Source organism: Zosterops lateralis, assembly GCF_965231275.1.
Source record: "Zosterops lateralis genome assembly, chromosome: 25".
Lineage (NCBI taxonomy): Eukaryota > Metazoa > Chordata > Aves > Passeriformes > Zosteropidae > Zosterops > Zosterops lateralis.
The window spans coordinates 3,264,570-3,289,822 of record NC_139785.1 but is presented as its reverse complement, the minus strand read 5'-3'; the positions used below and the strand labels follow the sequence as shown (position 1 = coordinate 3,289,822).

Sequence of the window (25,253 nt, the reverse complement as noted above, 5' to 3'; positions counted from 1 at the left end):
GCGTTTGTGGAGCAGTTTCCTAATTTAGGATGTTGAAATGTGGTGCCAGTGGAGCAATGTCCAGCTCTAAATTTGGAGGGCATTAAGCTCCAGCCCTGGGCTCTGTGTCCCCAAGCCTTGGCATGGAGGGGATGCTTCTCCTGGATTGTGGAGGGAGAGCAGAGCCAGTGGAGTAACAAAAAATCAAATGTCATTTGAGGCTGAGGCTGGGAAAGCCACAGGGATGAGCACAGAGCCCTCAGCTCATGGAGGGTCAGGGAGCTGCAGAGAGGAGTGAAAACAAAACCAGGAATGAAGAGAAAACAGAGGGGCAAAGTGGCCGAGAAGTCTGGAAGCAGCTGGTGGAGGAAGGTGATGTCCCACAGACAGATGGGGTTTGGTCAGTGTTAGTCAATGTTTGGTCAATGTTAGTCCATGTTTGGTCAATGTCAAGCTCTCTGTGCCCCCAGAGAGGTTTTGGCTTTTCAGAGGGGTCTGACCAGGAGGGAGAGGTGGAAACAGCAGCTCTGGGTCCTTCCATGGGGATTTACCTCTTTCTCTAGCTCTGTGCTCTTCCCAAGCCCCATCCCCTTCTCCTCTCATCCCGTGCTGCTCCCTGGACACCCCAGGCTGTTTCTCCAGGCACTGGAGCAGCTCCTGAGCATCACAGAGATCTCCTCCCACCATCAGAGGGGCAGAGCCCCAGGCTGCAGCAGCAGAGCCATGGGGACACACACTCAGCACCACCCTTGGGGCAGCTCAGCAAGGCTGTCCTGGACAGGACTCACATTAGGAGCATTTTAATGGCACCAGAGGATGTTTGGAGGCTGCAGTGGCTCTGGGAGCTGGGCATTGCTGGCACGTTGCAGCAGGAGTGAGGTGAGGCTGCTGATGGTTATTACATGGCCCATCAGGCTGTGCCCTGGTCCTGCTCACTCATCTGTGCTGGGAGCAGCTTATCCGTGCTGCTGGTGCCAAAAATGCTCTTGTAGCCCATCAGCAGGGCTGTCAGAGCACCTCACCAGGCTGGGAGAGGAGCAAAACACCATCAGGATCTGCCTCTCCTTCCCAAGGAGCCAGGGATGCTCGCAGGGATTAAATTGTTGGGGATTTGTAGGAGGTGGAGGACTGAAAAAAGGGACTCTGAGCTGCCAGGAGAGATTCCCCAGGGAGGTTCCTCCTCTGAGATGTCACATACCTGTGTTCTGGGTCACAAGTGCAAGACTTCCCTGTTTTCAGCAAGTTCTGTGTGGTTTTTTTGGGTTTTTTTTATCCCATTCCTTCCCTGTGCTTGAGGCAGAGGAATTAGGATGTGAGTGCCACACATGGTTTATGATTTTTGGCAAAATATTCCATCCTGGTTGTAGCTCTGAACTATCCCCATGCAGCGGGTGGTGCTTTACACTGTGCTTTGCTTGTTTTAGGGGATCCCAGAGTGGTCTGGGTGGGCAGAGACCTCAAAGCTCATCCAGTTCCACCCTGACACCTTCCCCTATCCCAGGCTGCTCGGAGCCTGGCCCAGCGTGGCCTTGGGCAATGCAGGGATGGGGAGCTGTGCTCTGGGGAGTTCCTCAGGGAGTTTTGCAGGTCTGGAGAGGATGAGTCAGGTGTGGCTGTGGGACATTCACAGACAGCATCTCCTATCCAGCCATTAAATGTAACACAGACCTCCCCGCCTCTGCCCGGAGCCCAGAACTGAGGGCAGGAGGGCCTCAAGGTTCCTTTGAGCCCCTCGTTGTGTTCCTGGCAGTGCTCTGCTCCTTTCCATCCCTATTTTCTGTTCCCTCTGCAACCCATTTGCTGCCTGCCATCCCTCCCTCCCTCCCTGAGCACTCTCCCCACACAATGGATCCCTTTCTGTGGTGAATCCCCTGCTCCACGCAGACATTTGCTGGCTCCTCTCTTCAGGATGCCTTTCAATGGGAAGGAGAGGGGAAAGTATTCCTTGTTCCCAGTGCAAACCAGCCCTGGCAGCCCGGGTTATTTTGTCGGACGTGGTGGCTTTAAGTGACGCCTTTGCCATCTGTTCCGTCTGCTAATTAAGAATGCAAAACAAACGGAGCCCACAATTGCTTCATTTAGAATAAGAGAGATGGCAGTGACCAAAACAGTTTTATTTTGGTGTCAGATGCTCTTTTTATTTCTCCTGTCTCTTCCTAATCCAAAGCAGGGCTGGAGCACTTTTCCCTCTCCCGGTTTGTTGTTCTGACAAAAGGGACCAACTTCTACATGTTCAGCCTTTGGGGCCTTGAAGGGAAAATCCCATAAGAGCAAGGAAAGAGAAAAAAAACTTCATTTTCAACTGTGAGGGCTGATTTCAGCTTTTATGATTTCAGTTCAGTTCTGCTGGTCTGAGATCTGCATCACGGGCAACAACAGGGTTGTCCTGGTTTGGAAGGACAGGTGTCTGCTAAGGAAGGCAGGAACCTCCCTTGGAATGGAGAATGTAAACTCCCTCCCTCAGAATTATTATAATTTTGAAATTAAGGGGCTCTCAGGCAAAGATATGGGAATAGGAATAACAGTTCTTTACCAGGAAAATTAACAATAAAAATGCAGTAGTACCAAAAAACCACTGACAGGGTCAGAGCACAGCCTGACCCCCTGTTGTTGCTCAGGGTGTTGGTGTCAGCCCAGCCCAGCCCTCCTGCAGGGACAGATGTGGTTCTGGTGGAGCAGAGATGATCCTGTAGAAGGTGCAGTTTCCCTCTGAAGCTCCAGTGGGGCTGAGCTGGGTCTGGTCTCCCTCTGGGAATCCAGTGCAAACAGGCTGTGCTGGAGTTGCCAATGGCAGGTTTGATCCAGGTGGGAATGCTGGGCTCCTCCCCCTGGGTGGAGCATCTCCCCATGGGCTGATGGAATTGTCTGAGCCCTGCAGTGAGCCTGGATGGGCCATGGACAGCAGAGATCCCCTGGGGGGAGGATGGGCCTGCCAGGGATAAAGAACTGCCCCGGCTGGTTTAACAGCTGGGGATGGAACACAAACTGCTGGTTACATCCTGCACTGCAGCCCAAGACAAGGGCACCTCCAGAAATTTCACCAGCAGGGTGTGAAACCCTTCCTCAGCCTGTTCCACCCCATGTCCTCTCACCACAGATGAGTTTTGCAGCCAGCCTGGCACAGGGTGGTGGGAAGGAACAATGGTCTCTGCTGTACCTGTGTCCAGCAGCCCAGGAAATGTGGGTTTTTTGACTTTTGGTTGTAAATGAACCATCCCCAAGGTTGGTGATCCTTCTCCTTTGGTGACTGGGCTATGAGGAGCCCCCTCCTTTCATTCACTGGGTACTGTCAGCTCTTCAACATTCCCAAAACTGCTGCTGACTGTCGCTGTAGGACACAAAAGAGAGACTCCAAATATTTCAGCAGGCAAAGAACATAGAAAAAAGGCTTTATTGTCTAATCCTTACTCCCTTTTATAAGGTGTTCCCATCCAGACTGAACATGGTTGGTGAATAGAAATGACACCTCTCTAATTATATTGGTTAACTAGAGAAACAGCAAAATACTACCTGGAGAAAGATTGTTTTGAGAAAGGAGAGTTGTTTGCCAAGGTTGTTTTGAGAAAAAGTTTTCTGGAGAATTTTTTCCTTGGGATAAAGTCAGCAGCTGCTGGCAGGCTGAAATCTCTCAGGCCCACAGGTGATTTACCCCAAACCATGGGAGATCTTTCAGGCATCCCTGGCAGCACAGCCATGGATTGATGGGACCTGATTGAGAAAATAGACATTCTCTTCATCCTCCTCCTCCTCCTTTCCCTCCCCAGCCATCACTCTTGCTGTGATAATCAACATATATTTAATTTTATTTTGTCCATGGGCCCATGTGGCAGTGCTTTTATACCTCCTAAAACAATGTTCTTGACAGTAGAAAACCTCCCTCTTTCCTCCCCACAAATCTCTGTGAAAGTTCATCAGTTTGGGCTTAAAGATTATTTTAAAATTATTATCACTGCTATTGAGTTTTTTGTAAAGTTGCCATTCAATTTATTTTTTTCCAAATGGAAAGGAATGGCAGGGGACACTCTCCCAGTGAGAAATTGTATCTGAAAAGTTTTCTTTCCCCATTTTCACCTCCAGCAAACTTCCCTAGCCCAGCTGAGGCAGAAACACATGGAGGGCTCTGCCATGAAATGCCCAAATCTGAGATTAAACCCAGAGTGGGCTGAGAGCCCAACCTGGGCTGGGCTCCTGCAGCCCTGAGCAGCCAGAGCAGGAGGCCACCTCTGCTGTAAAAACGATGGGAAATGCTGCAGGAGGATCCAGCACGGGGGTTAAAGGTTCTGTTGGTGTCCCAGGCCTGCAGGATGATGTCGTGCTTGAAGCATTTGGACTGGAACCAAGAGATGTGAGATAAATTCCAGGCTGTGCTGTTCACTTCCTCTGTCAGCTCCTGGAGATCTCTGCTGCTCCCCTTGCTCCCCTCCTCTGCCCGTCACCCATCCCAGGGGTGAATTGAGCTGATAATCCAGGTAATTCTCTGAAATCCTTAAATTTAGGCTTAAAAGAGTGTTCAGTCCCCGTGTGCCTACAAAGTGGGAACAGCTTAAAGCTGGAAATTGAAGACAAAAAGCTTCAGGAAGTTTGAAGGAGAGGAATTAATGCCCTTTCATCAGCCTGGTGACAGTGAGGGGTGGCAACACCAGGAAATGAAGTCAGGGTACATTTTTTTTTCCCTGGTTTTGGTTAAATTCTCAAAGAATGAGTGTCCATGGGCAGTGCTGGAAGGATCAATGCGAGGAAAAATTAATTTTTGTCCCTCCAAGGCTGAATTTAGTAAGTTCTGGTCAGTGAAATCTATTTAATTGAAGAAGTTCTTTGCCAGTGTCACGATGTGATGGATGGAGGTTTGTCCTCCTGGTACCTGCCATGTCAGGAGGGAAGGGAAGAAGTAAAGACAATTTCTGGAGTCTTTCTTTAGCTGTATGGACATCTATTTTCTGCTAAATGAATTTGTACTTGAAGGTCTGTGTGTCTGGAAGAATTTACAGGATTTTTTGGTGTTAAAATTTGCTTTTGTTTCCTTTACCACAGCTTTAATTTCGAGCTGGAAGAAGGTAAATGTCCTTTTCCCTGTGGGATTTCTAGAACAGGGCACGTAGAGGTCAAAATTTCTTGCTAGAAAGCCTTGACAGGTGTGAAAAATTTAATCCAAACCGTTCATAACAAGAGATTCTCTTCAGCATTTGAGATGCATTTAACCTGCTCTGGGACAGTGAGTCAGCTTTTATTGCAAATATCTGCAGTCTTAGGTCAGGATTTGGGCTGTTGCTTGTCAGGAATGGAAATTCTGCATATCCTGGTGGTGTTTTGTTTTGTGGCACATCTGAGTGTTTGCAGTCCCAGCATCACTCCTGGAACTCCTGGAGACTGAGCCCAGAGCTGGAGAATTTTGGAGAATTTGGGTCTGGTGCTTCTTTGCCCAAATTGTGGTACCTGTAACCAAAAAAAAAAAAAAAAAAAAGTGCGTTTTACCTGCTGTAGGAAGAGATTGGACAAAAATCTCATTTTCTTGGTGATAAGGCAATAAAACCCCCCCATGGCCATCAGCAGCAGCAGCAAAGTGGATCCGTGAGGGAACTGCAGAGGGGAAAAGGCTCCTTAAATTCAATAACCTGAGCTGCTTTTATATCACATTACAGGAACACTTAAGCGAGGTTTTGTCCTTTTTTTCTGGGGTTTTCTCCTTCTTTTCTGTCCATTTGTCTACCCTGTGGATGCTTCCAAACATTTTCATTTCTTTTTTTTTTCCTATATAACTTGGAATTTCTTTTCCTTTCATTGGGATGCACCAGTTTGCTCCGTGTATTATCCCAAAATATTTGCTGGAGGGGAAGCAACTCTGAGCACCCCCTGGAAGGATTTTATCTCTCCTTTAAACGACTCAATTCCAATGCAGGGATAATGACACTTGTAAATGATGATAAAATGGGAGTGTGGCTGCACGGAGTAACGGTTAAAAATAATGATACACCTCGACGTGGGTTCTTATAAAAGGAAATCTTAAATAGCTCCAGGGAAACAGATGCTTTGGGGGAACTTTGTGGATAAAAATAGTGGCTTCCAATTGGCAACCAAAACAAAAATGGAGCCCCACTCTCAGTCGGTTTCAGCAGCAGAAAATTCCTCTGAAAAACCTCAGGGAAGGTGCAAAAAGCACCTGCGGCTGCACCTGCAGTGGGGTTTGGCTTCTTTTTGCCTCTTCTGGTTTTTATCAGAGAATCGTGGAATGGTTTGGGTTGGAAGGGATCTTAAAGCTCATCCAGTTCTATCCTGACACCTCCCACCATCCCAGGCTGCTCCAATCCCAATGTCCAACCCAGCCTTGGGCATTTCCAGGGATCCAGGGGCAGCCACAGCTTCTCTGGCACCCTGTGCCAGCCCTGCCCACCCTTCCAGGGGAGAATTCCTCCCCAAAATCCCAACTAAACCTCCTCTCTGACACTTCAAACTGATTTTTCTTGCTCCTCCTCAGTTTTCTCTCCGTGCTGGTCCCTTTCAGGTGCTCGGTGCAGTCCAGGGTTCCTTTTTGGGGCTGCTCAGGGGCTTTTCTGGGGGGAGGAAGGGCTGAGCCAGCCCCAGCAGAGCTGGAGGGTTTTGCTTTGCAGGGAGAGGGTTTGAAGGGAGAGCTGCAGGTGGCTGGCCAGGGCAAAGGCAAGGAGTGTTTTCCCTGCTCTCCTGGGCTGCTGAAGGTCTGCAGGCAGCTCTCCCAGGGCACAGAGGTGCGTGGGCAGCCCCAGTCCAGCTCAGGGCCACCAATTTCACTGGTTTTTACTGGTTGTCACTGGTTGTCACTGGTTCTTCATGGACATGAGGAGCTGTGGCTTGATTCCTTCTCCTGGCTCTGCTGTGGGAGTGAAAACCTCCTTCAACAACCCCTAAAAACCTCATTCACCTCATTCCAGCTGTTCGTCCTTCTTCACAAGCCTCAGCAACCCCTTAAGCCTCGTCCCAGCTGTTTCCAAGTGTGGGGATCTCAAGGCAGGTGCCTCAACCCCACATTTCTGGGTTTGGGACAGAAACAGCAGCCTGTACAAAGGAGCTGAGAAAGCTGAGGAAAGGAGGATGTTTATTTTGTGTGCTTTCATTTAACTCAGAGAAACACACAAAAATCTTTTTTTTTTTTTTTTTTTTTTTTTTTTTTTTGTGATTATTTCTGTTTTTTCCCTTAGCTGCTAGGGCAAAAATTGAATCTCAAATGAAGAGTTTTAACTTGTTTGATTTGGTGTTTTTTCTTTTAGGTGGTTTCTCCCAAAGGCAAGACAAGCAGCCAGGTGAGTCAAATTTTGATTCCCAACTCATGAAATATTTCTCTGAGGAAATTCCTGAAGGGTGCCTGTGCTCAGTGGGGCTGGTCTCTTCCTCCAGGCAGCACTGACAGAATGAGAGGACACAGCCTCAGGATGCACCAAGGGAAGTTTAGGTTGGGTATCAGGAAAAGGTTTTTTACATAAAGGGTGATAAAGTCCTGGAATAGGGATAAATAGGGATAAAGTCTGCCCAGGGAGTGGTGGAGTCCCCATCCCTGGGTGTGTTTAAGGACAGACTGGATGTGGCACTCGGGGCCAGGGTTTAGTTGAGGTGTCAGGGCTGGGGTGGACTCGATGATCCTGGAGGTCTCTTCCAACCTGGTGATTCTGATTCTGATTGTGATTCTGGTTCTCCTGGCTGGGGTGACATCCCAGGGAACCCTCTGAGGCTGAGCACAAGGAATTCCCTCTCCTGTGCTTTTGTCCCGAGCGGAAATCAAAGATGATTCTCCTTAGGGAGCTGTGGTGGAATGTGCTGCCTTGAGGACAATCCCTCACCCAGACAACCCCAGAATGGTCTTTCTTGGCTTTGGTGGAACATTAAAACCCACCTCCTCCAGCCCCTGCCATGGGAAGGCTTTTCCTTGGGAGCAGAAGGTGGGATAATGCTCCAAGGCCCAGCCCATGGAATTGCCTTTTCCTGTGTGAGCTGCTGTTGGTTTTGTCCATTCCTGGATTCCTCCATATGAGGATGGAAATCATCATCCCCCCAACGCAGGGCACAAAAGGAGCAGGAAAAGCAGGTGTTGAATGGTCCCACTGAGAGGGAAGGAGGGATGGAATTAAAGAAGGAGATGGATTTCCTGCACCCAAAGCAAGGAACAGAAAAATAATAAAAAATAAATAGAAAACCCCACCAAGTTTAATCCTGTCCCAGACAAGGTCAGCAGGCACCACGCACAAATAGCTCAGCCTTTGATTTGCTCTTGCCCCTTCCTAAAAGTGGAAGGTGACAATATCCCATGGCAGTGTCTGCTTTGGGAAGAGGCTCCGGAGGGGAGGAAGGAACAAGGGGCCGTTCAATGTGGATCCATGACCCCGGCGTGCTGGGAGAACCAGCCCAGTGTCTGGTGGGACATTGTTAGACCTGGCAGGGATTCAGACATCTGCCAGGGAATGGGGGATTTTGTCAGGAGAAGTGGGAGAGAGAGAGAAAAAAAGAGAGAGGGAGGGAGAGACACAGCTATATCTGCCCGGATAACACTTCCTCTTTAAAATTCCCTTACTAAGCCGGGCTCCAATATTTTATATTCAGCAGCGAGGTCCCCGCCCCCCCGGCCCTCCCCAGCCAGCCACCCACCCTGGCTGCCTTTAACTTGTTAAGTTTGAAAGATGATCCACAGACACGCTCTGCTCTGCCAGGCAGCCCCGTTTAAGGCCAAGATTAATGCAGTGCATTGGTGCAGTCGTGCCGCAGTGGTGCGTGATCGGAATACGAGATGGAATATGGGGGGAAAGGCCACAAATGTGCCTGGATTCCCAGTTTACACAAGTCTCCTTAGCAACTTGTCTGCTTATTTTCTTTTTTTTCTTTTTTTTCTTTTTTTTCCCCCTTTTTATTATTTTTTTTTTCCCCTCGTACATGTGCGTGCAGCAGCGTTGTCCCAAATCTCCAGCGAATAAAACACTCCCTGAGTTTTTTAAAAACCGCGTCGGGTTTGATAGTCTGGGTGTCGTTTTGCCTTTTTTTAATTCCTTTTGTTAAATTAGTGGCTTCGTTTTATTTTATTTTATTTTATTTTGTTTTATTTTATTTTATTTTATTTTGCTTTGTTTTATTTTATTTTATTTTATTTTATTTTGCTTTGTTTTATTTTATTTTATTTTATTTTTATTTTTTTCTCCTCCCCCTGGAGAGAATCCCCCCCTGTACCCTCCTAAAGGATGGCAGAGGGGCTGGGGGTGGGGGCACTGGGACACTTCTCATTGTGACTTCCCCAGAGTTGGTTCCTTTCCAGTTGTTCACATCTCAGCATGTGGAATTATTGTGCTTTCTCCCGACTTGCCACAGAATTGGCAGTAGCCTGACATTGTTACTCACTGGAATTGTATTTGGAGCCGGGCTGATTTTTTTTTTTAATTTTTTTTTCTTTTCTTTTTTAACTTATTTATATTAATCACCCGCTTTTAAATTTTTTCTTTTTTTTTTTTTTTAAATTTCATAACAACCCCTTTGATTTTGCAGACAATATATTGAACATTCTGTAAAATGGAGGAGAGGAGGAAAAAAAAAAACTCCACCAGGGTGAGAGAGGATTGTGGCAAGCCTTTCCCTGAATCCCATATTCCCCTCCCCGTGAAATATTTTATTTTTTAGTTGCCTCCTGAAGAACCCCCGTCCCTCCCCATAGGAGGGAGTGGCCTTTTAGGGATCAAGGTACGTTGGATTATTTTTTTATTTTTTTATTTTTTTTCCCAGTTTGTGTGATACTTTTATTAACAGCATGGGGCAAGAGAGAGAGGCTGAAGGGTGGGGAGAGCAGGGGAGGAGGGTGGAGAGAAGCAAAGAATCCTCCAAGTCCTGTACCTTGAAATAACTCAAGAAGAGAAGAGTTACAGCCTCACTTGAGTTCTTTCAAAATCTTCCTGGGCGCTTTTACTTTTTCTTTTGCTTCTATTTTATTTTTTTTTTTTTCTTCCGAGGGGAGGGGGTAGAAAAAGAAATTAAAAAAAAAAAAAAAAAAGAAACTGAGCCAAAAACCATTTTGAAGGCTCGATCTTGGCTTCTATACAAACAGATGTTGCCTGTCATTCCGTTGTTAAGCAGCAGCAGATTGGAGCAACAGCAGCAGTTTAGGGGGAACTGCAGCAGGACTGCAAAGTGGGAGATACAGAAATATACAATTTTTTCTTTCTTTTATTGTTTCCCTTTTTTTTTTTTTTTTTTTTTTTTCTTGTTCTACATATAAATATTTTTCCCTGGAATTACCTCTAATTACAACACATCTCTCTTCAATTTTTTTATTATTATTATTCAATTTTTTTTCCCTTTTTTTTTTTTTTTTTTTTTTGAAGTGGGGCAAAACAACCCCAAAACCAAAAGGAAAAAGCAGTAAGAACTTTCACCCAAATTTTTACCCCAGCAGCTATTTTTCTTAAAGCTGGTTTTGAAATCCTTTTTTATGTTGTTGTCGTTGTTGACACGTGTAGGGAAGGGGGTTCTGTTGGAAATGCCTCGGTAAGTGGATGGATCCAGGGATCAGCTCAGGGATTTTGGGGTTTTCTGGTGGTTTCACCCCAAAGTTTTTGCTGGAGGTGCCGTTGTGGAGCTCCAAGGCCTCTCTGTGTCCTCCCCAAGCTTTGGGGACACTGCAGGAACCAGGACCTGGTTGTTTGTCCACCAGAAATTCTCCCAGATCACCGAGACTCTTTTGTGCTCTGCATGTGGGTTTCATCCCCCTCATCTTTTTTTTCTCAGATTTTTTTTTTATTCTTCCCCGCTCCCTTTTTCACTTCTCCCCTCTGCTTTAATCGCTGCTTGGGAGGAGAGAGGAAACAGCAAACCAGCTTTGAGCCGAAGGAGTTAAAACTTTCTTGGCACCAGAGCAGCAGTTTAGCAACAGATCAATTCATTTAAATGAAAGAAATCACAGCCCGAGCCATCTGATTTTGAAATTTCACATCTTCTGCTTCCACTTTAGAACAAAGCTTCTGTTTTTCTTTTTTTTCCCCCTCTCCTTTTTTTATTAATCCACGCTGCTTCTTTTTTGTGTGTGTGTGTGTTCGAGGCTCGGTGGGGTTTGCTCAGAAACTTGCAGGATTTTTTTTCTCTTGAAATATGAAATTATGGGGTGGCTTCAATTTGTTGCTCTGCACACCCAACAGCTGTGGCAGAGCTGTTTGCACCTTGGATTTGAGTTGGAAACAGCTCCCAAATTTGGATTAAACATTGGGAGAAGGAGCTCTGAGCTGCCCAGGGAACCCCAGGAGCAGAGCAGGGGATTTTCCCTGCCCACATCTGGAATTTTGTGTCCCCTCCAAAACATCTGCAGCACCCGAGTGGTGGCTCAGAGTCCCGTTATCCTGCACTTGGTGGTGTACACAGAGCACAGCCCACGTCGTGGTTTTAATATCCACAAAGGATCACAAACAACTTTTATTTTATTTTTTGTTGTCGTCGTTGCTGTTTGTTCGTTTAAATGAGCTCGAGCCTTTGGCACCAATCCCGGGGAGTTTTGTTGCTACGTCAAGGAAAATGAAATAAATCAACTCCTCGGGGGTGAAGCTGAGGATTTAAGAAATACTAATACTTTAAAAAAATATATAAAAATAATTTTTAAAATCCAAATAAATTTAAAAAAAAATTTAAAATTTAAGTAATTTTTTTAAAAAAATTTAAAAAACAGGGAAAAAATTAGAAAAAAATTTTAAATTGATCTATTGATGAATTGTAAAAAAAAAATAAAAATTAAATGTAGTGGCTTACGCTGAAGGAATGTGTTTGGAGGAGGAGGACCCTGCAGGGAGTTGGGACGGGAGGTTTTTCCGTGGAGCTCCTTCCTGGTGGTGTTGAATCCAAGAAAGGCCGGGATGTTTGGGAATGGGTGAATCCCATCACGGGAAAAGGCTGGGCTGGGCTGGGAGGGTGTGAGCACAGGGGGAATCCTTTTGTCTCCCCAAACTCAGCACCCCCTGGATGAAATCCTCAATGGGTTAAAATCCTAAATGGATTAAAAATCGAGGTTTGGATTAAAAAACACCAACCTCCACCTCTCTGTGGCTCTGGCTGGTTTGAGGTTTTATCCTTCCCTGGTCTCTGGGCCATCCCCCCCAATATTGGGAATATTTCTGTGAGTGTTGTGGTTACATCACAACGCTCTCCTTCCTCATCTCCATTCTTGTGCAAAATTCAAATAATTCCCCCCCTTTCCCCAACAGCAGCTGTGCATAGGTTGGTTTGGGGGTTTTTTTTTAATTTTTTTTTCCGTTGTTGTTTTTTTTTTTATTTTTTAAGTCTCCCTTTAACGTCGCGAAAGGAACAATAAAATGAAAGGCAAAACCGGCATCTTAAAAACTTGGCAAGTGAAAGCAGCTTGGAGTGGCAGCCAAGAATCCTGCTGTGGTGCAAAAAAAAAAAAGAATAGCATCCACGGAGCCACCACAAATCCGGGGCTTCTCCTCTTTTTTAACAATCGCGTCGGCACAGAGAGAAATAATTATTCCTTGTATCACTCTTAAAAGAGTCAACAAGCTTTAAAAAAAAAAATCTTGCTTGGGGAATCTCCTCCAGAGCAGGTAATGAGATGCTCCTCTCTGATTCTGCTGGGCTGGAATTTTTTTTTTTTTTTTTTGGGATGAGGATGTGGAGATGAGAAATAATCACTTGCAGGAGTTGGTGCGTGTTGTTGGCTGCCAGGGGAAGGCGTTTTCCACCCCGTTATTTTATTCTCCTGGATGGTTTTGGTGGGGAGCAGGACTGGCAGAGACTTTGTGGAGTGGTCGTGTTTTACAGGGAATGTTGGATTTCCACAGGTTTCGCTCCTCGTGCAGGGGGAGTGGGTCGGTCCAAGGTGGAACATGGAAAATAATAAAAAAAAAATTTAAAAATTAGGCTGTTGGGAGGGAGGAGTGATTTCTCTCACAGGAGCTTGGCTGTTCCTGTGGCTCCTGAAGCTGTAGGCTCTGGGTGTAGGAAAACAAGCATCCCTTCCTGGAAAACATGCCATGAAAATACCCATGAATGTTTTGTCTTCCAGAACACGCTCCCGAGGAGTTGGTTGGGCCTAGCAATATGGCAGCTCACGTTCCACAGGAAATCCTGCAGAATTCTGCTGCTGCTGAGGTAATTTGGATTCCCAAATCAGTATCTCCCTTTTCCTCCTAATTCCTTCAAGTCATTTCAAGCACAGAAATCCTTAAAGAGCTGCTCTTTAAAGCTACAATAGAGTGCATGTATGTGTATATATATATTTATTTATAGGCCTAATTACATTGGGGTTAGAAGAATGGGAATTATTTCACAGTTGTGTTTCTTATTTTGCCTGAATTTCGGGGCAGGAGGAGGAAATGGCTGCAGAGAGCTTTTTGCTCAGGCACACAATGCATTCCGCAGTGATCGATTTTCCTGGACAGGGCATTTGTGGTTTGCAAGAAAAACCACCCACAGATCAAACCCCCAACGTTGGGTCTTTAGAGGATTTTATTTCTCCATATTTCCCTTCTATATCCCTTTGGCTGTAAATCTCTGAAATACCAGCTTTGTGTTGGGTTGTAAGTGAGAAAAAATATTCTGTATTTTATTGCTGTCCCACGTACCAAAGCCTTGTTCACCCTGTGATCACTGATACTGTAAAATTAATAATGAATAAAGTGGGCTCAGTGTAAGGATAACACAAACCCTAAATATAAACACCTCCATGTACAGGTTGAAACTTTTTTTATTTGTAGTTTTAGCATTTTGTAGGAGGCAAATTCAAGGCTGATGCTGATTGATTTGTTTGCCTCTGATGGATTTTCTGCCGCTGTGTGTATGTTCATAAAGGTTTTCACAAGGTGCAATAGCTCAGGGATTAATCAGTGGGGGAAACGTTCCCAATTCCACATCTTGGCAAATCCATGGCTCTCCTTCAATCCCCCTGAATAAATAGATATATATTAAAAAATTATATATATATATATATATATATATTGATATTGATATTGATATTGATATTGATATTGATATATACACACATATATACACATATATATACATATATATACATATATATACACATATATATACATATATATTTTTTCAGAGGGATTCATATATATTTTTTTTATATATATATATATATCACCTGGATACAAGTGAAATTCCTATTTAAAAAACAGCGCTCATTCAAAATAATAATAATAATAATAATAATTTAAAATCTGCATTTTTCAGCAAACAAAACCATTGGTTTGCTGCTGCATTTATAAATCTCTTGTGTTAAAGCTTGTCCATGGGTTTGTTTTGCAGAAGGAGCAGGTTGGGCCCTGGGAATTTGTAATCCCAGGTGCCATGGGATGCCACCCCTGTGCCCCATTCCCCCAGGGCTCTCAGGAATGCAGAGGGCCACAATCACATTTAGAGTGTGGAGCTTTTCCAGGGATAATTCTCGCTGCTTTTCCCCCTTTTTCTCCCTTTTTTCCCCTCCCTGAGCAAAGCTCTGGCGGTGAATCCCAAATATTCTTCCCTTTTGTGCTGGAAAAGCCAATCAGGTGGGGAGTGGGAGGTGCAGCAGGGATCAGCCCTGCTTTAGGCAAGGAAAAAAAAAAAAAAAAAGGATTTTTTTCCCAACAAATCCCAGTTTTCCTGGAGCCTGTGCCTGGCTCCTGGAAGGTCTGGCTCAGGTCTGGCTCTGGGTGTTCCCTCTGGGCAGAGCTGGGGACACTTTTCCTCTGCAAAGCCACCCAAATTTTATTTCTTCATGGATTTAATCTATCCCAGGGAAAGATTAGCCCAGAAAATAATTGGAAAAAAAAATTTAAAAGTTTTGGGAATATATCAAGTGAGGAAAATGTAATGGGTATTTCAGTGAGATCATCTCAGATGAAAAAAAAAAAATCAGAAAATCAGGTATTTCTGTGCCAGAGCCATTCAGATCAGCTCATTTCATGCACATAACTAAATGTAAAGAATATTAGGTTTAAAATGAATATACTGAATGTAAATCAAACTCTGTGCCTGATGCAGTTTTGTGTAACACAGCGAGGCTGAGGCCACAATTCCCTGCCATGGAGAGAAACCTCAGTCACAACTGCCCCCCAATATTGGACTTTTAGGCCCTGCTGGACAACCTGGATTTTCACCTCAGGTTCCCCTGCAATAAATGAGCTTTGTAGTGCAGGGCTGGGGTTATTTTTGGCCGGGTAACATTTGTTGTGTTCCATTTGCAGCTCTGTTCCCAAGGAGGGCACGATGTGTGTGTGTTCCCTGCTCCAGCCTTGACCACTGCAGGGACAGACTTTTCTTCTCCAGCCCAAAAATCCCAGCAGGAAAAAAAAAAAAAAACAACAACAAAAAAAAAACCCCAACCCATCCTGGATTTTCAAAGATGCTTCAAGCACGAATTTTTTTTTTTTTTTTTTTTTTTTTTTTTGCCTGCTGAAAACTTTGGGGGAAAAGCTGGACTCTTTTGAGGTGAGTGTCAGTGTAGGAATTTAAACTTGGAGGATGAATTTAGATAACCTTTGGGCAGATGGTGAAAGTTTGACGTCTGTAACGGGAGTTTCTTGCCACCCAACAAATTCCAAATAAAGAAAAAATTTGTATTTTATAATTGCATATTTACCAGGCTGGAAAGGTTGAAATGATTTATTTTAAGAACCTGCACCAAAAAAATAATTAAAAAAAAATAAAAAATAGAAGGAGAATTTTCTAACAGCATCCAAATAGCAAAATTCTTTTCCAAATGGTGCCTGTTTGATTTTTACAGAGGATAATATTAACTTGCCCTGATATGGTTTGTCTCCTGAAGGAAGAGAAGTGAAAAATTGGTGCCACTTTGAGCAAGATCTCAGTGATTTTCTCACAGCCAGGCTGTTCTCCAGCCTCATCCCCCAGCAATAAAATGGGAAATATTCCTTCTGCAGCAAAGAAAACTTGGAAACCTCAGGGAAGGAGGAGACGCCTCCTGCTTGTGGTGGCAAAACTTTGCTTTATTAGAAAAAATTCCTAAAGAACTTTTATATTTGTCTGCAGAGTTGGGATTAGAGGGGATTTTCCAGCTTGTTTAGCAGAGTGACGGGGGTTTTGTTGTTTGCCTTTAAAAATAGAATTAAAGTAGAACCTCAGCCCAGTAATGACTTCTCTGAAAGTTAAAACAACTCTCAGGCAGCTCAGCCAGGCTGCCAGAATGGAAACAACTTTTTTTTTTTTTTTTTTAGGGTGGGAGGGGGATGGTTTTGTATTGGAATTCTGTTTCTATCCCCAAAATTTTGCTGTTGGATGATTCCCTACCCTGTGTTAGTGCTACACCTCCAATGCTGAATTGTTAATTCGATTCCTGTTACCCTCAGTGCCGTGTAATCCCCAGAAATTCTGTCCAGCAAAGGGAGGAAGAAACACACATCAGCTTCGTTTTGGTTGGTTGAAAACTTTTGGTTTTATTTGATTTTATTTCATTTTCCTGATTTTCTCAAGGCTCCCGTGGGAGTGCAGGAATCCGTGGCTTTACATCCTACCAAAAATCAATAATCCATTGGAAAATGGATTATATATTAACGCCCCACCATCCTGCAAGGAGGGGCTTTAAGGTGCTGAGAGAACCAATTCTCCTGGGTTAAAACTCACAAATTCCCTTTGCAGAAAGGCTTTTCCTTTTTCCATTCCCCCCAAAAGTGACAGCAGAATTCCCTGCCTGCTGCCACAAACCCGTAGATCCGAACTTGTGCTCATATTCCACACAAGCTTGTATCTATAGGTCTGTGGCTGGCTGGCAACTGCACTGCACCTCCAAATATTCCTCCTTTTCTTTTCCCCACCTCTTCTCTCTTTAATTTTTTTTTTTTTTTAATATTTTATTTGTTTAGAGGGATATAAAAGTGGAGCTGCAAATCTCTCTTTGCGGTTACCCAGCTCAGCTTTCAGTGGTGAAATCCCTTCATGGAAAGGGGTTTGTGTGTTTGGTTGGGGCTGAGGAAAAAAGGGAATTGGGGGGACTTTGAGGAAAAAAGGGAACTGGGGGGACTTTGAGGAAAAAGGGGGTTTGGGGGACTTTGAGGAAAAAAGGGGATTGTGGGGAGGACTTTTTTTGACATCAAGCTGCAGAAATTCCATCCCACCCCATGTCCTGCCCTGCTCTGTGTCAATTCTGAAACAGATAAAATAATTTAATTTATAAAATAATGTGGAGCTGTTCTTTCCTTGTTATTTGTGAGAGGAACAATCACTTCTCCTCCTTTATCTCCAGGAATTTGGGATCCCTTCTCTGACACGGGAAGGGCTTGGCCCTCCCAACTCCTCCCTCAAAAATCAGTTTATTACAGAACCCCATTCCTCCCAATTTCATGGTGTTTGTGTCTTTTCAAATAGTTTTTTAAGAGAAAATAACCACGCTGGAAAGTCCAAAGGAAGTGGTGGGACAGGGGAAAAAAAACATGGGAGCAGTGCAGAGCCTGCTGTGCAAAAATAACCTTTAAAGTTGGGAGAGTGGAACAATTATTCTTCAAAAAGTCATTTATTTTTTTTTTTAAACCCCAATGTACAGATTCTATATGAAAATAATTAGGCTGTAAACTCAAAAATAAACTCTGACTCTTTCTTTCCGGCAGCTTTCAGTGTTAATTCCACCCAAGATTTCGCTCTGCATTTCCACTTTTAAATTTCTCTGAGTTTGAACTTGGCTGCTCTGACACACGCTGCTCTAGGCCAAAAAAATTCTTTTTTTTTCCCCCTCTTTGCTGAATTTCCAGGGTTTTCTATTTATTATATTAAAATGAAGTCAGAGAAGTCCAACCACTCTTCTTTCTCCCTGTGAGCTGAAACTAAGTTTAAAAAGAAAAAAAGGGGGGAAAAAATTGCATTTTGTCATCCTGTGTGTCGTAAAGTTGGGTATAAAAGCTGATCCTCAACATTCCCCAAAATTTTGAATGGGAAATGAAGGAATTAAAGCTGGTGAGTCGTTTCCAGCAGAAGTTTTGCTGCTGGACTGTTCTGGGGTGGGATTTTACCCAGGGCAGGGACCTGGGGTCCAGCTCTCCTTTGGGATTTTGAGGGTGGACCTTGTTCCATCCCTGATGGGATGAGCAGGGGCTCCCCATGGGAGCAGGAGGAGTAAAAAAAAAATGGTTTTTCCAGAAGATCAGTGAATAATCTGGGCTGGTTTGGGGTTGGTTTTTAAACGCTGTGAGTGTTCATCTCATTGGATTCCCACATGGTTGTTTAGTTCGGGCTCCAAGGAGAAATGAGCTGGTAAAACCCCCCAAAAAATATCCATATTTCTGTAGGGTGGTCTCTCCTCTGCAAAGCCTGAAGGCTGAGAAAAGCCTGGAGTTTGTCATGGGTGTTCTGGCACTTCAGGTGGCATTGCCAAAAGCCCCCTGGCAGGGAATTGGGTCACATATGTCCCAAAATCAGGTGCCACCAGTTGGTTTGGGGTCTTTTTTTGATTAGGAAATCAATATTCAAACCATAAAAAGAGCAAAGAAGAAGCAGATTTTTAATTCCCTTCTCTTTAAAATATTTTAGAGCAGTTTCTCTCTGGATATGTTGGGACCTGCTAATCAATATCCAATTTTTTTTTTTTTTTTTTTTTTTTAACCTCCTTTTGGTGAGGGGTTTGGTCTAAACACAGCTGGGAGCTGAGAAAGGAAACTCCAGAGAAGTGGCAGCAGGAGTGGGGTGAGCTGCAGGTCCTGTGCTGCAGGGAGGAGCAGCAGGGAGTCATTTCTGAGCCTCAGCACGTTTCCTCATTTCTCCTGTTTTTTTTTTTTTTTTTTTTTTTCTGGGGTGACTTTGGGGTTGTTGTGGCCTCAGTTTTGTGGGACAAACTCAGGGAATCCTCTTGATTTGTGCAGGGAGGGTGCCCAGGAGGGCAGCACATCTTCCCTGAGCTCAGGTTATCCAATAAACCCACAAAACCTGAATTTTAAAACTCATTTTAAACCATTTCAGTGTTTTAGGTTTTTTTTCTCTCATTAAACTGCCCCCCCTGTTCTTTTTCAGCTGCAGCCTCCCATATTCTGCCCCTGCCCCTTTGTTTTCCAGCCTTTTGAAAAGCTCTGCATTGTGTTTTCCAGCCTTAATTTGTGTTTCTTTGCTGCTGCCTGTGTTCCAGTGCACTTCATTACGTTTCTGGAGTGAAACTGGAGTCTGACAAAATGATGTGAAGAACCTTGAAATGTGTCTCCCTTTTTTTAGGCTGGAGGAGAATAATTGGAGTCTGTGCAGCTCCTACCTGTGCCTTTCTTACAAGGGATTTTTTATTATTATTATTATTTTATTTTTTTCACACTGTGGGTGAGGAGCTGAATTTGTGCAGCATCTTTGATGCAGGTGCTCAGAGCTCCCTTCACCTGTCACTGATGCACAAGGAGCTGCAGAGGGATTTAAAGGCATGGAAAGAATCAAACCAAAGCACCTGGGTCTGGGAATTACCCCAAAAATATCCCAAATATCCTCTCCAAAAATTAGTTCCTTCATCAATGCAGCTCCTTTCTCTGGAAATGGGTGGAGTGGCTGCTTTAGAGGTAAAAAAAAGATAAAACCCTCCTGTGTGGCTGCATTTGGAGAGGTTTTGCTGTGCTTTTTTCCTTTTGAAAGCAGCAGAAGGAAAGCAAAGCTTTCCCAAATCTCTCCTTTTATTTTTAATTTGAATATTTGGTAAATCTTCTTTTTTTTTTTTTTTTTTTCCTCCCTCCAAACGTCACCACCATTTCTCCCTCCTGTCACCTGGAAACACCTGTAAGGTGCAATTCTTCACTGAGGAAGCAAAGCTTTCCCAAATCTCCCCTTTATAAATTTATTTTTAATATTTAGTAAATCTTCTTTTTTTTTTTTTTTTTTTTCCTCCCTCCAAATGTCAGCACCATTTCTCCCTCCTGTTGCTGCCTGGAAACACCTGTAAGGTTTCCTGCAGACAGGGATGTCTCGTGGTGCCCAGTGAGGGCTGAAAAGGGAATTTATTTGTGTGTCCCTGCACAGTGAGCCCTTGTCAGAGAGGAGCACACAACAGCACCCGGGTAATTGGGATAACCATATGCAGTGGCAAATGGGATTCGTGATAAGCAGAATTGGAATTGTGTTCCCTGCAATTTGAACCGTATCCAAATACTCTTATTCAGATAATCAAATCTGGTTAAACTCTTAAAAAGGCAGATAAATTTCACTATTCTGGTTATTTCAGTAATCTGATTTTTATTTTTTTTTTTTCCCTTCCCCTTACCCTCCTCCCTCTCTTTTTGTTTATTTGCTTCTAATCAGAAAGGGAGGAAATAAAGAGAGGATTTTTAGGGGAGGGACCTGCCCTTGAGGCCAGGAGTGTTCCATGGCTTAGGGGCATTGCAGGGGCGGCATTCCCTGAGCTGGAAAAGCTCCAGATGGGCTGGAAACTCTCTGGTTGCATTTTTGGAGACCCTCTGGTTGCATTTTTGGAGACCCTCTGGTTGCATTTTTGGAGACCCTCTGGTTGTATTTTTGGAGACCCTCTGCTTGTATTTTTGGAGACCCTCTGGTTGCATTTTTGCAGGTTCATGGTGAAATCCAGCCCCAACAATCCATCCTGGAAGTGACACCAGGTTTTGGTTCAGCTTCTTTTCATTTTTCATCATGCAGGTGAATCCAGCCTTGGCTGCAGGTCCAGGTCAGGCTGTGCAGGGTTTCAGTCACAAAACAGGCCTGGGATAAACCAAAATATTGCCCAAAAAAGCTTTGGGGTCGTTTAGAGTCATCAGCACTTTATGTTTGTGCCACCCTCCCCCCTGAGATCCAGCTCGGGGGGTTGAGGGTTTGGTTTTGTTGGGTTTTGTTTGGGTTCTGTTGGGTTTTGTTGGGTATTGTTGGGGTTTGGGGGGTTTTTTGGGGGTTTTGTTGGGGTTTTTTTAGGTTTTATTAGGTTTTGTCAGGTTTTGTTGAGTTTTGTTGGGGTTTTTTGGGTTTTGTCAAGTTCTGTTGGGTTTTGTAGGGTTTTGTTGGGTTTCGTAGGTTTTGTTGGGGTTTTTTGGGTTTTGTCGAGTTCTGTTGGGTTTTGTTAGGTTTTGTAGGGTTTTGTTGGGTTTTGTAGGTTTTGTTAGGTTTTGTTTCTGGATTTCTCTCAGAGTTGACGCTCCAGCTCCTCTCAAAAGCCACATTTGGTTGAGGAGTGAAATCCTGGCCACCCTTCCCCTAGAAAGGCCCAGAGACTGAAATGCAATATTGAGCAAACCTTTGGATTGCTGCAACCCTGTCTAGAAATCGAGGCACAGTTTTTGTCCTGTGTTGAAAAACTTTGGAGAGCTTTCAAAATATTGCCTTGCTCTGGATTTCAGCTGAGCCCAGACGAGGCTTCTTTCCCTACTCTGCAGCCTCTTAGAGACTTCCAGCCCTTTTTGGTGTTTGCCAGATTTCTAGGAGAACTCTCTGAGCAAACCTTTGAGCCTCTTGAGGTTCCTCATTACAACCAACTGCTGATGAGATTTTGCCAAGTGAAGGTGAAGGAGTGAGGTGACCAGCAGGGACCAGGTCAGCATTTCCAGTGGGAAACCCTCTCCTGTCTGAGGTTTATGAAAATCACCTAAAAAAAAGAAAATAAAAGAAAATAAAAGATCACTCCAGTGAAATTTGGCAAAAGGGATCTCAGCCCCCCAAATGGAACCATGGCATTTGTGGGGTTTTGTATTTATTTTTTGCTCAATGACTAAAAGAAATTCATTTGCTTTGGGAGTATTTTATGCTTTCCCACCCCCTCCTTGCAAGCCCTGCCTGGGATCTGAGAGGGAAGGTGGATTCCACCTTCTTCAGGATCATTCACAGCCCGAAAAATTGAGAGCCAAACCTCAACTGATGCTTTTCCTGACAACAATGAGACAAAATTCAGCTTCCTTGAGCATCTGTAGTGAGTGTCCATTGCTGGGACCCCGTGTGAAGTCAGTGTGTCTGTAAATTCATGTAAAGTGTGATTTAGTGCAGGGGGTTAATGCGTGAGGCACGTTTTTGTGTCATTATTTGGGAATATTGTGCCCCCTGCACCCCTGGTTTTCTGTGTGACTGAATTGCTGAAGGGTGAAGGGCACTGAAGGGTGTTGGAAAGGAATTGGGATATTCCAACCAGGCAGTTCCCAAAAATCAGCTCTGGGTGGGGATTCTCCCCTCACTCCTGGGGGAAATTCAATAATAGGAAATGTGGGTTGGGGAGCAGATTTGTGATGTTTTCTCTCCCCTGAAGCCCGGGAAGGGACCAGGCAATAAAACCAGTGATGAGTGAAAACTTCCCAGCCCAGACTAGAGCTGGGAGTGGTGACTCCTGAGGCAGGTGGGAACCTCAGAGAAGAGCTGCTCCAGTGGAATTCCCTCTCTTTTTGACCATAAATATTCCCTGGATGAGAATCCCATCATTTCTGTGGCAGCACAGCAGCCGGAGTCACGTTTCCTTCAGGAACCAGAGAGTTACACTCAGTGCAAAAACACAATTTTTTAATTACATTGCAGCTTTAACATGAGGCTGGGCCAGAGATTCCCTTTTGTCCCCAGAAATGTGAAATCATTTCTGGGATTCTGAAACAGCAAGAGGCCTAAAAGGGGTCCCAGACAAAGGCACTGGGCCCAGGAGCTGATTTAGGGACAGGGAGCTCCACATGTCCCATGGGAACTCCCCGGCATCCATAACGTGTCCCAGCAAACACTGTCAGCACAGCACAGGGTCGCCCTAATTGCGTAATTAGGTGTGATTGTGCTAATTGGGCAAAGGCATAATTGAGAAAAAAATCACCAGGAAAACAAACAGGGGAGCTGGGGGCCACCAGGAGGGAGGGCCAGGAGTGCTGTGACACCAGTCTGTGCTCTGCTCCAGAGCACAGAGAGGAGACACCAAGGATGGTCCAAAAATTGACCCCTGATTTAATATTTTATCTCAATTCTAATTTTTATTTTTATATTTGATCCCAATCCCTAAACTCTCTGCTTCCTGCCATTATTGCCAGCAGAGTATGACTCAAATGACTTTTTTTTCCTGCTATAAATTTCCTCTGAGATGCAAATACAGTTTCAGCCGTCCCAAGTTTTGAGGGAAATAAAACACCTGTAAGTGAGTGATGGAGCCATAAATGGGGGAAAATTTGCCAGGATAATTTGTGCAGCAGGATGGGGAGGAGCCTAAAATTTGATCTCAGAGGGTGAAATAGGTGTCAAAGTCTGGGACAGAAATTTTTATGGCGTTTAGAAAAGTTCTTGGAGTCTCTTTGTGAAGATGGAAGAGCAGCAAGGAGGGGCAGGGAGTCATTAGCGTTGGCCAACCTGAGAAAAAATTTGGTTATTTTGGCCTAAATCTAAAGTAAGGAATTAATTATTTGTAATTTATCCATGAAAAGACCTTTGCTGAGTTGAGTATACAAATGAAACAAAACTCTCTACCTCTCTCTATTTTCCATTTTAGAGCAAATTATTGGAGAATTTTTGGGTTTTTTGCTCAACTTTGCATTAAATACCTGGTGTGTTAATTATTTAAATTTACCTTAAATTTAAATACCTTTAAATACACAGGCAAGGGGTGCCTGTGTCAGTCTCAGTGTCAGCAGCACCTGCTCATTAAACTGATCAGATAGAGGTAATAATTTATTAATTTTCAGTTATGGGATGTTGGATATTACAATATTGAGATGCAGAAAAACACTTGCAGGGATAAGTTGTATAAAATGAGTGGTTTAGCTGTGTGATGCTGAAATGCTTCAGTTTACAAAATGTGAAACAGGTTGTTTTGGGAAGTCTGAGTGGGAATTTGCTCTGTGCCCCAGAGGTTGGGCAGGATTTGAGATTTTCCATCAGCCTCACTCAGCACACAGGTTCACTCCTTCCATGAAGCTCCTTGGGTTAAATAATTTTATTTTGTGCTGGAGAAAAGCTGTGCAGGGCACAGAGATGACGATGCTGCATCGAGGAGTTGGGTCCAGGGTGTTTTAGAGCAGGATAAAGCTCCTGCTGGGAGCACAGGGCCAGAAATTCCTCACCCAGAGCTGTGCCTTGGTCACTGCTCTCACTCATCAAACAGTTAACAGTGACTCTGGTAACTAAAATATTCTGGATTTCCACTCTTTGGTCAAAGTAAACTTTACCGAATATGGAGCCTTTAGGAACTGGGAAACCATCAACATCAGGGGCACTCTCACATCACAGGAAGATTATTTTGCATTTTATTTCCCAACCTATCCTCCTGCTGCTGCAGGGTGAACTCTGAGCAGTGATGCTGCTGCTTCCCACCTTCCCCCTTGATTTCCTTGGGGTGTAAAGGCAGGGCTGTGCCTTTCCCATCATCAATATTCTGCTTTATCCTGGAAAAACTGAGTGAGTTCAGCACAGCTCAGCATCCATTCCTGAGCTTTGCATTCCCTTGGGATTCCCTTCCAGCATGGAGCTGCTGGGCCAGGGGCTGGACTCACCTGGGGGGGCAGATCCCAGCCCTGGGGATGATAATAATATCACATTTGGGGATGATAATGATAATAATAATGATAATAATAATAATAATAATAATAAGCAGGCAGCCTGCTGTTTTAAGTGCTGCCTTGGTGGGTGCTGGAGTGAGTCACAAACAGAGATAACATCCTGCTGGTTTGGGATTTGGCTGGGAGTTGACACAAGTTGAGGACTTGTGTGTGTGTGTCTGGTGGAGGGAACGTGGCTGAGGAGGCTCAGGGCTGATTTTCCACAATGGTTCCCTCAAGCCCTTTGGTGCAAGGCTCAAATTCACCTTCTGCAGCTCTCCCCCATCCCATTCCTGCACATCCCTCAAACACCCAGGGGCCAAGGCACGTGGAGTGTTCAGAAAGGAAAAGATGTGTCAGGGCAAATTTCACCCTAAACCTTCTTTAAATGCTTAAAAAAAACCCCAAATAATGTCTGTATGTTCTGAATCTGCTGTGGAAAGGGAAAACCATTATTTTGGCCAGCAAAAAAAAAATTCCATCTTGTGTGAAAAGCTCCGTGATCTTCCCCAAATCCATCAGGAATAACCCTGGCTTGTCATGTCTTATCCCATTTCCATGAATTTTAGGGATTGGTACCTTTTCCCCCCATCACTTTCCACCCTCTAAATTAAAACCACTGAAGATTTGGAGGCTTTTTTTTTATTTATTTTGGTAATAACTAGAAGCCCCCTGAGCTTATGAATTTTTGACTGCATGCATCCAGGTTGAGGTAGTAGGTTGTATAGTTTAGAATTACACCAAGGGAGATAACTGTACAACCTCCTAGCTTTCCTTGGGTCTTGCACACACCGGCGCGAGGAGCGACCATAAAAATCCTCAGCACTCTTTGCTCTGCACACGTGGGACAGGAAAGAGCAGGTAAGACAAGCTGGAAAATCTTTT

The 25,253-nt window shown here is 44.3% G+C and overlaps 1 protein-coding gene across 1 annotated transcript in view; it reads left to right on the top strand.

Moving 5' to 3' along the window:
• The window catches only part of LOC310918922 (uncharacterized protein), a gene marked incomplete at its 3' end in the record, with an annotated part of 75,861 nt that overhangs the window by 30,438 nt on the left and 20,170 nt on the right, over window positions 1-25,253 (top strand). The window contains exons 4-5 of the mRNA XM_083877936.1: window positions 7,218-7,250; window positions 12,983-13,068. Of these exons, the coding sequence (XP_083734062.1) occupies window positions 7,218-7,250; window positions 12,983-13,068 (119 nt within the window). The remainder of the gene's footprint in view (window positions 1-7,217; window positions 7,251-12,982; window positions 13,069-25,253) is intronic.